This window comes from Fringilla coelebs (genome assembly GCF_963513975.1).
Source record: "Fringilla coelebs genome assembly, contig: SCAFFOLD_64, whole genome shotgun sequence".
Lineage (NCBI taxonomy): Eukaryota > Metazoa > Chordata > Aves > Passeriformes > Fringillidae > Fringilla > Fringilla coelebs.
The window spans coordinates 33,443-48,093 of NW_028167209.1; the positions used below are offsets into that span (position 1 = coordinate 33,443).

General features: G+C 54.4%; 1 protein-coding gene across 1 annotated transcript; it reads right to left on the minus strand.

Moving 5' to 3' along the window:
• Positions 1-4,810: 4,810 nt before the first annotated feature.
• Positions 4,811-13,359, minus strand: LOC311166156 (serine/threonine-protein kinase pim-1-like; the record flags this gene model as incomplete). The annotated part of the gene is made up of 7 exons (XM_084227626.1): positions 4,811-4,927; positions 5,108-5,163; positions 6,230-6,406; positions 7,015-7,381; positions 7,587-7,637; positions 7,751-8,126; positions 13,352-13,359. The coding sequence occupies 7 exons, from the start codon at positions 13,357-13,359 to the stop codon at positions 4,811-4,813; spliced, it is 1,152 nt and encodes a 383-aa protein (XP_084083752.1).
• Positions 13,360-14,651: the final 1,292 nt, after the last annotated feature.

Genomic DNA, 14,651 nt, shown 5'->3' on the forward strand with positions numbered 1-14,651 from the left:
TGACACCCACCAGCTCCAGCACCCCAAGTTCTACTGACACTGGCAGGGATGGGAAAGCACAGAAATCCTCTCACACTGTGGCCTCTAGAACTAGAACAGGGTTTGGTTTCTCCTGAAGGGAAATCTTAGGGAATCCTGTCACACTGATCACTGTATTCCTGTGTTTTCTTTAACTGTCCCTTCACTGACAGTGACGAGTCAGAGCCCATGGACAGAGTTCTGGCCACCCCACAGGGTGGGCCCTCCAAGGGAACCCCATTCCTCCCAACTTCAGCTGAGAACACACCCAGCAATTGCTGACATGCAGTACTTTGGCTACCCTGAGCTTTACATTTTCATAACTAATCATTCCATTTTGATCACTAACCCCTTGGTCAAACACTAGAGGTGTTTGTGGCAGACAAAGATTCTGGCTGACCATCAAGGTACAACTTACAGACATCAGCAGTACTTTAGTGACACCGTTCCTCATTCTTTTTTCTCAATCTCATTGGAGTTAGGAACAATAATTCTGTTGTCCATGGAGCTGGTGCCTTTTTAATTCCAGAATAATGCCCCCAGGCCCTTTGCTGTGCAGCTTTACCACGTTGTCTGTGCCTAACAAGGCTTGGGGGGCCCTTTCCCCTCTGGCTGGAAGGGGGCCGGGTCCCAGTCCCTGAGGGGCACCCAGGCTCCTGGATGGAATTCCTCTGCAAGTCCCTCAGGGTCACAGCAGCCTTCACATGGAGCCCCGTGGATCAGAGCATTTTCCAAAGGGGCCCTTGGGGCAAACAGGGAGATTTGGTCTGGCAGGATGTGCAAAACAATATCCTGTCAGATCTACTTGTTCTCACACAGAACACTTGGCTGCAGGGACACATTCCCATTGCTCCTGCCCAGGTTTCAGGACTCAGAGTTGTCTTTCCTAGGAGCTGTTCCTTCAGCTGCCTCGGGAGGGCCTTTTGGCCTCTGGACCCACACTCTGGCTCCATTATCAGGAATGCTGGATCCAAACCCTTTATCTCCACAAATGGTGGTGATTAGAGGGGAAGGTCCTCTTTTCACAGTCTTTCTTAAAATTGCAATATCAATAACTGTGCTGCCCTGTCATGTGGTTGAATAATCCAATCTTGTTCACTACTGTTTAACAGAATTACTGAAATTTCTCCTTGATATTCTGCATCAATTCCTCCTGCCATGACATGAACACTTTGCAAGGCCAAGCTCCAAGCCAGCAGTGTCCAAAGCAAAGTGTCCTGGAGGAATCTGAATTCCTGTTTCAGTATTGACAGCTCTCATTTGCTTTGAATTTATCCTAATTCATTCCAATGCATGAAGGCCCAGCCCTGCAGCCTCTGGGCTGGCCCTGCCAGGGGCCATCACAGCCAGAACAATTTCCCAGGCAGTCCAAGTCTCACTGCCCATGGCTGGATTTGCAAATTGGGTGCAGCTGTGCACAGCCAGGGGGTTTCCATTTCCCCAGTGGGCCATTGTTAAGGGCATGGAGCACAGCTGGGAGATGGGTTCTCCATGGGTACAGGTTCCCATCTCCTCATTCTTTCAACTGCTCTTTTAACAAACCCTTAATCCATTCAACCAGTCCTGCAGCTTGTGGATAGTCTGGGACATGAAAAACCCTGCAGGCTTCATCACTGTATTTTTCACAGGAACAGACAAAGCACTCTGCATCACAGTATCAGCAAACCCTGTAAAAAGAGCCAATTTAATCCCTTCTTCCTTTTCTCATTGTATACAACCTTACAAAGTTGACCACTGAGGGGGTCCTCGCCAGTTCTGTTCTGTAGGGTATTTACTGTTACATCCCTGAGCCGCCAAAGCTTCAAATTAGTATTGTCAGCACTATTTCTCATTATTATTTTATGTAGACAGCGATATAGAAATATAGATATAGATAGATATAAATACATAAATAAATAAATAAAATATGGAAATATACATATAGAAATGGATATTCTAAGGTCCTATTATAGTATAAATACGTATATGGTTATATTATTATTTCACTTGCAGAAATGCCTCTGAGCTCAAGATTAAAACCTTTTTCTGTTGCTCCATGTGGGAGCATTCCAACAATAATTGTTCCTTCTGAAGCTGCTGTTTCCAATGTACTCTTAACAAATTCATCTTTGTCTGCCCAAACGCACAAGTTCTTTTCCTTCTCCAGATGCAAGTTTTGGTTGCATTTGAAGACATCCAGGGGGTCAGCCTCTTTTAACCAACTGCCCCACTGCTCACACGGTGCTCCCACCTCAGCCCACTCCAGAGCCAGGGAACTCCAGGGAAGGGCTTCCCATCTGAGAATTCCTGATGGGACTGATTCCTCACATTTACACTGAACAAGTGACATTTTGTTGTCATCTGGCCAGACTGTGCCAGTTTTGTTTTACCAGTGGGCAGGGTCAGCACCAAAGGCACAGACTCCAACTGAAGGAATCAGTGTCATTTACTGCAGCTCAAAGCAGCAAAGAATCACAAAAGGAGCAGCTCAGCAATGCACCCAATCATCCCCACCAAATATTGCCTGCAGGGATTAACACAGATCCAGCAGCATTTCCCCTCAGCCTTTCCCATGCCCCAGATCTACCCAGCAGCTGGGGGAAGCTGTCACAGCCCAGGGCTGCAGAGCCACTCCTGGGCACTGGGAATTCCTGCAGGTGCCTCCAGCCACAGGTGAGGCTCCAACCCCGCTGGGAGAGGGCCCAGCTCTGACAGTGCTGAATGAACAAACTGACAGCACTTCCAGGGCGGGAACATCTGGGTTCATCCTCCTCTTGGCTCCCTCCCAAAGCCTGGCCAGAGCTCCAGGAGGAGCCAAGGCAGCTGACTTTGATCCTTCAGCCCCAAACAAGGCCAGATGTCAGATTTCGTGGCCTTGTCTGCCTTCTAAACACAGAAAGGTCAAGACATGTTTCCCTAAGCAGTGCCTACATCTATCACAGTGCTAATGACCATGCACATTCCATTAGGGAGCAGATACAAAGATAACCTTTGGCTGGAAGGTTCATCCAGAGGCACCTTTGGCTCAGGGCTGCTGTCCAGGCCTCACTCAGGGCTCTTGTCCAGCCTTGGCACTTCAGGGACGTGGTTTAGTGCTGGCCTTGGCACTGCTGGCTGACCGGCTGCACTGGCTGAGCTCAGAGCTCTTTTCCAACTGAAAGGATTCTGTGATTCCATGATTATATCCGCTGCATTCAGCTGGGTCTGTTTTAGCAGCATGACTTTGCTCACAAAGTTCCCTCTTGCCCAGCTCCTGTGGCCTGAGGCTTCAGCTCCTTCAGCTCCTGGTGCTGAGCTGCTCATGCTGAACGAGACGACTCGCAGAGACCAATACAGTCCATCCAATTCCTGCTGGGACACGGAGAGGGGAGGCTGTGCAAACAGGAGCATTGTTTGCTGTGGTCTCCTCTCTGCCCCTCACGCCTTTCAGCGCTTTGAACCAGCCAAGAGCTTTCTCCAAGAGTGCAATGGAGCAGCTGTTCCTGCTCCCGGGCCTGGCTCTCTCCAGGCTCTGACCTTGCCTGCTTCTGTCCCTCTTGCTGTGCCCTCTGTTCCCCCAGGGCTCGCTGCCTGCTGCCCAGGACTGTGGGACTGGCACAGATCCAGTGCTCCAGACCCTCCTTTCTGTGCCCTTGGAGCTGCCTGGGCACAGCAGCCTTTTCCATCTGGAAGCTCCACATGGACAGGGAGTCCCCAGCTCCGCTCCCTGCACAACCTCCAGGAGCCCAGGGCTGCCATCTCAAGTCCCTGCTGGCACTGGGGGCTCCCAGGTGCCTCAGGCTGCTGTGACACCGCTGCACACGGCAGGGAAGAGGGGCAGGGGCAGTGCTCAAAGTCAGCTCCATCTGCTGCTGCTGCTGCTGCTGCTGCTGTGGGGTCATTTGTGCAGCCCTGGCCCAGAGTCAGGGATCAGATCCAGGCCCTGCTGCTGCTCCCTCGGGATCAGCCCCACTTTGGGTGTTGCTGTCAGGGCCAGCAGAAGCCCTGGCTGGAGCAGCAGGTGCTGACAGTGCCCCAAGCCCCAGGGCTGGAGGGGTCCCTGGGCTGGGGCTGGCAGGGAGCTGCCCCTTGTTCTCCCTCTGCCCCAAGCAAAGCTGGGCCGGGCACAAGTGGGGCAGCACAGCCAACAGGGAGCCTGCCAGTCTCTTCCAGCCCTGTCTGCTCAGAGTTTGGGCCTTGGAGCCTCAGGTGGCCAAAGGCAGCTGCTGCTGGTCCCTCTGGGTGTGCCCGTGTTCAGCAGTGCTGCTCCATCAGTCTGTGCCCAGCAACGGGGAAAAGCCTCAGCCCTGCAGGGCCAGGAGCTGCCGGGCTCTGCCTGAGCAGCTCAGCCAGCAGGAAGGGAGCTGCTCCACACGGGAACCAGGAGCAAAGGACATTCCTTTGGTAGGACATGATTTCTAATAAAAAGAAAAAAAAGGGAAAAGAAAAAAAAACTATATAACATGGGAAAGATAAAAACAAAACCCAAGCATTAGTGAAAAAACGTCTGTAACTTTGCATTAGGACGTAAATGATGTTTCTAAAAAGAGAACTCCGTTATTTACATTGTAAATGTGCTGATGGCTTGGATCCATCTTAATGATATCATCAGCCATTTAAAAGATTTTGGGCTTTGTTTCCAACACTGGTATTTGAAATTGTGGTCGAAGCAAGAGGAAATTGCTTCGTACCCTTACAGCTCCAAGCAGGACTACAAATGGAAACTCTGTCAAATCCCAAATCCTTTAGAAGATGCCCTTCCTTCTCTGCCTGGTAATGAGCTGCACATTCCCTTTGAAACTGTCAGGGATTTCTTAAAGACACCAAGTCCCACTTACGGCTTTTTGCTCTGGTTTGAAGTGCAGAAGGGCAATTCTCCATCCATCAGCTCCAGCCTGCACTGCCTCAGGAACACGGCCCACTCGCCAGCTTTGGCCCACTCGTGGCACTTCTAGAGGAGGAAGAAAGTGCAACTGCACAATTCCAGCCAATAAAGAAGGAAGAATGGGACACACAAAACACCCTGTGCAGATCCAGGCATTCAGCTGGGACTGTGCAGAGTCTGGGTCCTTGCCAATTGGATGTGTGTCCCCAGCTGCAATCTCTGGGCCTGCAGCAGAGTCTCACTCACCTGCCAAAGCAGAAAGCTCAGGCGCTGTTCTCGCAAGGGGCTCGTCTGATGCCAAGCTGTCAGAGCAATGTGAGGGCAGAGCCAGCCCAGCTGGGCCCAGGGCTGAGCCCAGCAGAGCCCTGGCAGAGCCCAGAGCAGCCTCAGCACGCGCAGAGCCCGGCTGCAAGGAGAGAAAGCAGAAACTGCCCGTCAGCTGAGGGCTCCTGTCCCCTTGTGCCAAGGCCTGTGGTGCCCAGGCCATGCTGGCTGTGCCCAGAGCTGTGCCCAGAGCTGCCCATCCCTGCTGCCTTTGGCAGCAGAGCAGGAGGGCAGGACATGTGCCCAGCCTGCAGCCAGCCACGGCACATCCAGCCCTCAGCAGCTGCCCAGAGCCAAAAAGCAGCTGGGCAGACGACTGAAGAATTCATTGCATCTGCCCCAGCAAAGAGGGGAACCTTTGGTGCCCGGCCAGGCTGTGGCATGCCCAGATCTGGGAGCTCCTTCTCCTTCCCTGGGGCCAGATCAGGCTGTCAGGGCTCTGCCCAGTGCCCCAGCTGTCAGTGAACAAGACAAGCAAAATCAGAGGGGATGGTGGCCACCAATGCTTGCCACACCAGGTCTCCAGCTCAGCTCCAGCCCAAGAGCTGCGTGTTCCCTTCTGCTGACCCCTGCTCAGAGCTACAGGCATGCCAAAACCAGCCTGCTTTGCTTTGCCACTGATTGCCAAGAGATGTGTGGAGCTGGTACCTGCCAGGCTCCTGGATCCAACTGTGCACATGGATCTCTCCCATCTTCTAGGGCAGAGGAACAGCCTGCACCCAAGGATGACGGAAAAGCTCTTCTAAGGATGGCCTGTCTGAGGGTTGCATGGACAAACACCGCTTAATGACATCCTGGCATTCTGGGGAGAGAAACCAGAAATCACCAGTCAGTTGGAGAAGTTGCCCCCATGTTCCCGTGCCCAGGCCATGCTGGGTGTGCCCAGAGCTGGGCCTAAACTGCCCCATGGATGCTCTGTTTGGAGGAGGGCAGGAGAGCAGGACATGTGCCACCTCCTCAGCAGCTGCCAGAGCAGGATGCCCATGAGCCCGCTGCTGTCTCCCAGCACTGGTATTCCCCCTGTGCCCAGAGATGAGGATCCACCTTGAGAGAGCCATCGTGGGAACAAGATCCGCCCCCGGATGATCTCCTGGCCCCTCCTGAACGGGTGCTTCCCCATGACCAGGTGGCACAACAGGAGGCCCAGGGACCAGATCGTCGCTGCCTCGCCGTGGTAGCGTTGGTGCTGGATCCACTCTGGTGGGCTGTAGAACAGGGTTCCTGTGGAACACAGACACAGCTCAGCAGGGGATGCTGCAGCTCCCAGAGCCTGGCCTCAGCATCCCTGGGCATGTGGGGGCTGCCCCAGTGGCACACAGGGTGACCGCTGCCCTCTTGCCAGCACCTGGGATTTGTCTACAAACTCGAGGTGGAAAAGAAGCCACTGGTTCTGGAAGAGGGCAGCAGAAACCCTGAGAAGGCCCAACCATGACACATAAAGGAAAAACCCATTCAGTGGTGGAGAAAACCCACTCTCCTCCTCAACTGCATGGCCCCAAAAATGTTAATAAGCCAAGGCAAACAAGGCGAGTGGAGCAGTCCAAGCCCTTCCTCGCCTGCACACCAAACCATCCGAGGGGTCAGACCCCCTTCTCTGCCACCCCCATGGGGGTTTCTGTCAGGCTGGCTGCCCCAGCTCCAGCCCCAGCCCAGGCCACAGTGGCTGCTGAAGGCTGTCAGCAGGGCTGGGAGCTGGCCCCCCTCACACACCCACCCAAACCAACTTGGCTCCAGTATCAATCCCACCCTGACTGCAATAGAGGGAAGCCCCGGTGCTGCACCAAGGCCTAATCAAGAGATGCCCAGGAGCATCACCTGTGAGGACTCACCTGCAAACTGGGTGTAGGCTGTGTCTTGGAGGAAGGTGCCACAGCCAAAGTCAATGAGTTTCAGCTGCCCGCTGGCCAGGTCGAGCAGGATGTTCTCAGGCTTGATGTCCCTGTGCAGGACCCCGCAGCTGGTGCAGTGCCGCACAGCCTCCAGCACCTGGCGGAACAGCCCCCGCACCTCCTCCTCCGGCAGGAACCCCCGCTCTGCCAGGAAACCCGAGAGCTCCTGGCACCGCTCCGGACGCTCCAGCACCAGCAGAAAGCTGTCAGGGAGTTCAAGCCACTCCAGGAGCTGAACGACACCGGCACAACCACAGGACACCTTGGCCAGCAGCACGATCTCCAGGGGCGCGCTGGTGCCGTCGGGCTGCGGGAGGAGCGCGATGCCCTCAGTGGGGCTGAGGCCGTGCCGGGGCTCTGGGAGCCCTCAGCCAGCCCGGGATGCTCTGCATGCCCCGCTCAGCCCACGCCCGCTCTCCCCGCAAGGCTCCCGACGGCTCTCCCCCTGCATGGCCCCGGCTCCTCTCAGCCCCGGCACGGCCCGGCTTCTGCCGCTGGCCCCGCTCACTCACCAGCTCGCCCCAGTGCCGGATCTGATCCCGCGGCACGCGTTTGATGGCCACCTGCGAGCAAGGGAGAGCAGGGGGCTGAGCTCGCCGCCCGTCCCGCCGCGCCCCGACCTTCTCCTCCTCCTCCTCCTCCTCCTCCTCCGCCCGCCGCCGGCCCCGCCGCTCACCGGGGCGCCGTCCGAGAGCCGCGTGGCCGCGAAGACGCTGCCGAAGCCGCCGCGCCCCAGCAGCGAACCCAGCCGGTACCGCTCCTGCAGGGCCTCCTGCGCCTTCCCTGCGGGCGGGACGCGGCTGTCAGCGCTCGGCCCGGGGCCAGCAACGGCCCCCGAGCGCCCCTCACCCGCCCCGGGCCGGCCATGCCCAGGCGTTCGCTCCTTGGAACGCGGCACGGGAGGCTCGGGGCCGGCGGCCGCGCTGCCGAGCGGCGGAGCTCGAGCCGGGGAAGCCGCAGCCGAGGCGGCGGGAGCGGCCGCGCCGTCTGTGTCCTCCGCGGGCCCCGGGAGGAGCCGGGACCGGGGCCGTGATCGGGGTCGGGACTGGACCCTGCGTCGTGTCCGGGGCCGGGCTCGGGCCAGGCGGAGCCAAAGGGAGGCGATGCCGCCCCAGCCCCAGGCACTGATGCCCGCCCAGCAGCGCCACCGCCAGCACGGCCAGAGCCGGGCGGAGGCGAGACCGCGGCGGGACGCCCGGGGCCGGGCACGGGGCAGCCCCGCCCGGGGCCGGGGGCGGGCGGGGGGCATGGCCCGGCCCAGCACGGGGAGAGGGAGGCGAGGGGACGAGAGGGAGGCTGGGGAACGGAGCCCGAGAAAAGGGTGCCCGACAGAGGGAAAGGGAGAGAAAGAAACTAAAAAGGTGTGTAAATGCTTCTCTGCTTTTGGTGCTGCCGCCGCTGCTGCTGCCGCCGCCGCCGCTGCTGCTGCCGCCGCCGCCGCTGCTGCTGCAACTGAAGCACCGGGGCCGTTCGTCCCCGTGTCCGTTCCCCGCTCGCCCCACGAGCCCCACGGCCGAGCCCCGCGCGCCCCGGGGACAGCCCCTGAGTCTGTCCAAACACGGGAACTTTGCAGCGTTGAGCCCAGATGCAGAGCCCTGACTCCTGCACGCTGGCAGAGCAATCCCCTCGCCTGCTGCTGTGCATTGTCCTTGCTGAGTGAGGGTCAAACACTGTCGGGGCATCTTCCCTTGGTGTAGGATTCCTACCTGACCCCAGCACTGCACTTACATCTCCAGTGCTGCTTTCCAGTAAAAACAGGGGAAGGAAAACTGTGTGTGGCCTATGGTATTTTAGGGTGTCTAAAAGTCCCTAAGTCAGCGATCTTAGAGGTGAGGTGCATCTGGAATTACTGGGATGGAGAAGTGTGCCACATGGAAAAGGGGAGCATAGAAATAAATAGAGGAAAACATCTTTGATTCTTTTTTTCGTTTTCATTTCGCTTCTGGAAAGCTGTTTCAGTTTCCCAGGAATCTTCTCCTGTCTGCTCTTCTCAAGAACCTCTCGAGGAGAACAAGGTTGAGCTTCTGTCACAAGATTTGCCACCAGCTGCAGCTTCTCTTGGCTTTCCACACTGCACTGTGTGTGCAGCAGGACTTTTACAGCAAAGCAGGACAAATGTTTGGAAAACTTTACATGTCCTTTCTTTTCCTGGTGGGCTGGGGAGTTGTGCCACTGGTGAAGTTTTCATGGTGACTATTTGTGCTGGTTTAGGGCAAATTTGGGGAGGAAACCTCCAAAAGGGGTCAGTCTAGAAAGCAAGTTCAAGCAGCCTCTCCCCCTGCTAGTTCAGGAAAAGACTTCCCTGGAGAAAAGTTGGATAATCCAGTTTATTTAACAAGTATTCACGAGCATAAAAAATAATCTTAATAAATAAAACCTCTCACAGTGTGGAAGAGATGGCAAATTCAGAAAGTCCTTTTTGTGGGTTGTAGTTGGCTCACTCGGTGTCTTCTAATTCCCTCTGGCGCTGCAATGCAGCGTCCCAGACCTTGGTGGGGCACAGGTGTGAGCTGCTGGTGTTTTTCTGGGTTTTCAGTCCAGAGCAGGTTTAAACAGTTCCAAGAAAAAGGAAAGTCAGAGGGGCTGGACAGCAGCCAGGCAAAAAGGGACCTGCAGGGACTGGTGGACAGCAGGCTGGACATGAGCCAGCAGTGTGCCCAGGTGGCCAAGAAGGCCAATGGCTGCTGGCCTGGATCAAGAATGGTGTGGCCAGGAGGAGCAGGGCAGTGATTCTGCACCTGTGCTCAGCACTGCTTGGGCAGCACCTCGAGTGCTGTGTCCAGTTCTTGACCCCCAAATTCAGAAGGACATACACGGGCTCTGCAGGGTGCGGAGGTTCAGGGACATCATGCCATAACCCAAATGATGTGCAATGCACAGCTCCCTGCCAGCCCCAGCCCAGGGACCCCTCCAGCCCCGGGGCTTGGGGCACTGTCAGCACCTTCTGCTCCAGCCAGGGCTTCTGCTGGCCCTGACAGCAACGCCCAAAGTGGGGCTGATCCCAAGGGAGCAGCAGCAGGGCCTGGATCTGATCCCTGACTCTGGGCCAGGGCTGCACAAATGACCCCACAGCAGCAGCAGCAGCAGCAGCAGATGGAGCTGACTTTGAGCACTGCCCCTGCCCCTCTTCCCTGCCGTGTGCAGCGGTGTCACAGCAGCCTGAGGCACCTGGGAGCCCCCAGTGCCAGCAGGGACTTGAGATGGCAGCCCTGGGCTCCTGGAGGTTGTGCAGGGAGCGGAGCTGGGGACTCCCTGTCCATGTGGAGCTTCCAGATGGAAAAGGCTGCTGTGCCCAGGCAGCTCCAAGGGCACAGAAAGGAGGGTCTGGAGCACTGGATCTGTGCCAGTCCCACAGTCCTGGGCAGCAGGCAGCGAGCCCTGGGGGAACAGAGGGCACAGCAAGAGGGACAGAAGCAGGCAAGGTCAGAGCCTGGAGAGAGCCAGGCCCGGGAGCAGGAACAGCTGCTCCATTGCACTCTTGGAGAAAGCTCTTGGCTGGTTCAAAGCGCTGAAAGGCGTGAGGGGCAGAGAGGAGGCCACAGCAAACAATGCTCCTGTTTGCACAGCCTCCCCTCTCCGTGTCCCAGCAGGAATTGGATGGACTGTATTGGTCTCTGCGAGTCGTCTCGTTCAGCATGAGCAGCTCAGCACCAGGAGCTGAAGGAGCTGAAGCCTCAGGCCACAGGAGCTGGGCAAGAGGGAACTTTGTGAGCAAAGTCATGCTGCTAAAACAGACCCAGCTGAATGCAGCGGATATAATCATGGAATCACAGAATCCTTTCAGTTGGAAAAGAGCTCTGAGCTCAGCCAGTGCAGCCGGTCAGCCAGCAGTGCCAAGGCCAGCACTAAACCACGTCCCTGAAGTGCCAAGGCTGGACAAGAGCCCTGAGTGAGGCCTGGACAGCAGCCCTGAGCCAAAGGTGCCTCTGGATGAACCTTCCAGCCAAAGGTTATCTTTGTATCTGCTCCCTAATAGAATGTGCATGGTCATTAGCACTGTGATAGATGTAGGCACTGCTTAGGGAAACATGTCTTGACCTTTCTGTGTTTAGAAGGCAGACAAGGCCATGAAATCTGACATCTGGCCTTGTTTGGGGCTGAAGGATCAAAGTCAGCTGCCTTGGCTCCTCCTGGAGCCCTGGCCAGGCTTTGGGAGGGAGCCAAGAGGAGGATGAACCCAGATGTTCCCGCCCTGGAAGTGCTGTCAGTTTGTTCATTCAGCACTGTCAGAGCTGGGCCCTCTCCCAGCGGGGTTGGAGCCTCACCTGTGGCTGGAGGCACCTGCAGGAATTCCCAGTGCCCAGGAGTGGCTCTGCAGCCCTGGGCTGTGACAGCTTCCCCCAGCTGCTGGGTGGATCTGGGGCATGGGAAAGGCTGAGGGGAAATGCTGCTGGATCTGTGTTAATCCCTGCAGGCAATATTTGGTGGGGATGATTGGGTGCATTGCTGAGCTGCTCGTTTTGTGATTCTTTGCTGCTCTGAGCTGCAGTAAATGACACTGATTCCTTCAGTTGGAGTCTGTGCCTTTGGTGCTGACCCTGCCCACTGGTAAAACAAAACTGGCACAGTCTGGCCAGATGACAACAAAATGTCACTTGTTCAGTGTAAATGTGAGGAATCAGTCCCATCAGGAATTCCCAGATGGGAAGCCCTTCCCTGGAGTTCCTGGCTCTGGAGTGGGCTGAGGTGGGAGCACTGTGTGAGCAGTGGGGAAGCCAGTTAAAAGAAGCTGAACCCCTGGACGGCTTAAAATGCATCCAAAAATTGCATATGGGAAAAAGAAAAGAATTTGTGAGTTTGGGAAGATGAGGGTGAATTTTAGTAACAACACATTGGAAATAGCACCAACAGAAGGAAAAAGTGTTGTTGGAACACTCCCCCATGGAGTGACAGGAGAAGGTTTTAATCTTGAGCTCAAGTTAATTTGTGTTAGTTTAGTATTTATATAATTATTATTAATAATTATAGTAATATTAATAATATTATTTATATATCATATAAGACAATAATTTTTATATGTATCCATGTCATTAAAAATTGATCCTGTGAAATAGTGCTGACAATCATAATATGTCAGCTTTGGCTGCTGTGACACTAAATACCCTACAGAAAAGGACTGGCCAGGACCCTAATGTCAGTGGTCAACTTTGTAAGGTTGTATACAATGAGAAAAGGAGGAAGGGATGAAATTGGCTCTTTTTACAGGGTTTGCTGATACTGTGATGCAGAGTGCTTTGTCTGTTCCTGTGAAAAATACAGTGATGAAGCCTGCAGGGTTTTTCATGTCCCAGAATATCCAGAAGCTGCAGGACTGGTTGAACAGCTGAAGGGTTTGTTAAAAGAGCAGTTGAAAGAATGAGGAGATGGGAACCTGTGCCCATGGAGAACCCATCTCCCAGCTGTGCTCCATGCCCTTAACAATGGCCCACTGGGGAGATGGAAACCCCCTGGCTGTGCACAGCTGCACCCAATTTACAGTAATGAGCAAAATCAATTATCAGAAGAAATAATAAGTGATGCTGTTAAAATATCCAATAGCACATCCCAGGAGCTCCAACAAACACAAATGGGGCTGTGCAGAACTGCACGGCCTTGGATTATCTGCTTGCTGGCCAGAGAGGAACCTGGGCTATTCCAGAACAGGAATGTTGCAGGAATGTCTGTCAGTGCTGGGTTTTAGTTCCAACAATCAGGAATCACCTCAATAAAAATATCAGTAGAGGAGAGGCAGAAAAAAGAAAATTCTTCATGGTGGGATTGGCTCCCAAATTGGAGGCTGCTGTGAAATGCATTTATGCAGTTACTGCAATCATTGCAGTGTGAGCAGTTGCTGGGTTGTGATTCCTTGTTCGAGTTGCTGTGACACCTTGTGCTGGAAATGGAGTACTGAGACTTGTCTAAAATGAGACACAGTCTCAAGGAAAAAAGGGCATTTGATAAAGAACAGAGAATAGCAACTAATTAGGGCGGTTTTAAAAGGAATGTAGATTATAGCTCTGAGTAATGAACTTGAACAGCACTTAATTCAAGAACAAGAGGTGATGCCTTTTTGCCTAATACCTAAATCTAAACTGTGTTAGCCAAAGAATTGTTATGAAGGTTGCAGTTCACCTGTAGATCAAAGCACTGATGGAAGTACTGAGGCCTCACCGGGCTCTGACTGAGGCCTGAACAGCAGGACCTGAGGCAAAGCTGAGCTCCAGATGAACCTTCCAAGCAAAGGTTATATTGGTATCTGCTCATTAATGAATCACTGTCAGCAATACAATCTCTGTACGTGTTCATTGGCGAAATATGAATTTACCTTCCTGTGTTTGGAAACCAGACCAGGCCCCATCTGGCTTTGTTTGGGGCTGTAGGACCAAAGTCACCTCCCTTGGTTCCTCCTTGAGCCCTGGCCAGGCTTTGGGAGAAGCCAATCAGGAGAATGACACCAGGTGTTCCCACAGTAGCAGTGATGTCAGCTTGTTTGTTTAACAGTGTAAAAGCTGGGCCCTCTCACAATGATGTTGGAGCCTCATTGTCTGCAAAGGTGGGTGCACCTGCAGGAATTCCCAGTGTCTGGGAGTGGCTCTCCAGTCCTTGGCTGTGAAAGGGTTAAAAGCACTGTGCCTAGGCATACCTGGGCAGGAATAAGAGACACTGCACCCAATATGGAAGCTTGCAAAATTCAGCCACAAGCTCAAGACACAGGATGAAACTTGGCAAGAACTAGGGAACAAAACTGGCAGAAATGAAGGGCAAAGCTTGCTAAAACCAGTGAGGAAATTGCTGAAACAGCCAACAAGAGACTGCCCATGCCTAGAGGAGAAAGGTGAAAAGGGCACGGTGATGAAGACATCCAGCCTTCATCAGGAGACCCCCGAGGAAGACACGGAGCCTTCCTCAGTGCCAGCACCAGTGTGCACTGCGCCTGCGCCTCGCGTATGCTAATGAGAGTAATGAGCACTGAGAGATCGTTTGCATAACCACACCTTTTCTAAGGCAAACCATGAATATGCATAGAGTATAACCATCCATTGTAATCTGCTGTGTGCCCCTGTGCGCTGTTAGGAGGAGATATCCCCGCGCACCCGGTGCTGAATAAAGCAAATCCCCCTCCCTGGGCTTTGTCTCGGAAGTGTCTCTGGGCCCGTTTGGGGCCATTCACGTCCAGGGGGTTCTGTCAAGTCACAGTGGAACCTTGGTGCCACCTTGTTCCACAGCCTCACAATGCTCTCCTGCTGCCATGAGGTCCCTCCCTCTGTGACACACTGCAGCCCTGGCTCCGTGACGGTCTCTGGGGTGCCATGGTGCATGACTTTTTCCCATCTGAGCCTTGTTTCCATGAGTTCCATGGACTGACATTGGCCCTCTGCATTCCATGGGCCCAGCTAGATGACAGCAGAGCCTGGCTTTCATCAGGTTCTGATACCTGCTCTGCCAGCTGACAGGGGCGATTTAGAGAGCACAGAAACCAATGGGAAGAATGGTCTTATTTTACTGTGAGTGTTAAGGCAACACAAAAGTAAAATTCTACATTCAATACAACTACGTGCTTGGCTTTAGCAACAAGGAAAAAGAAGCAAGGTAATGCA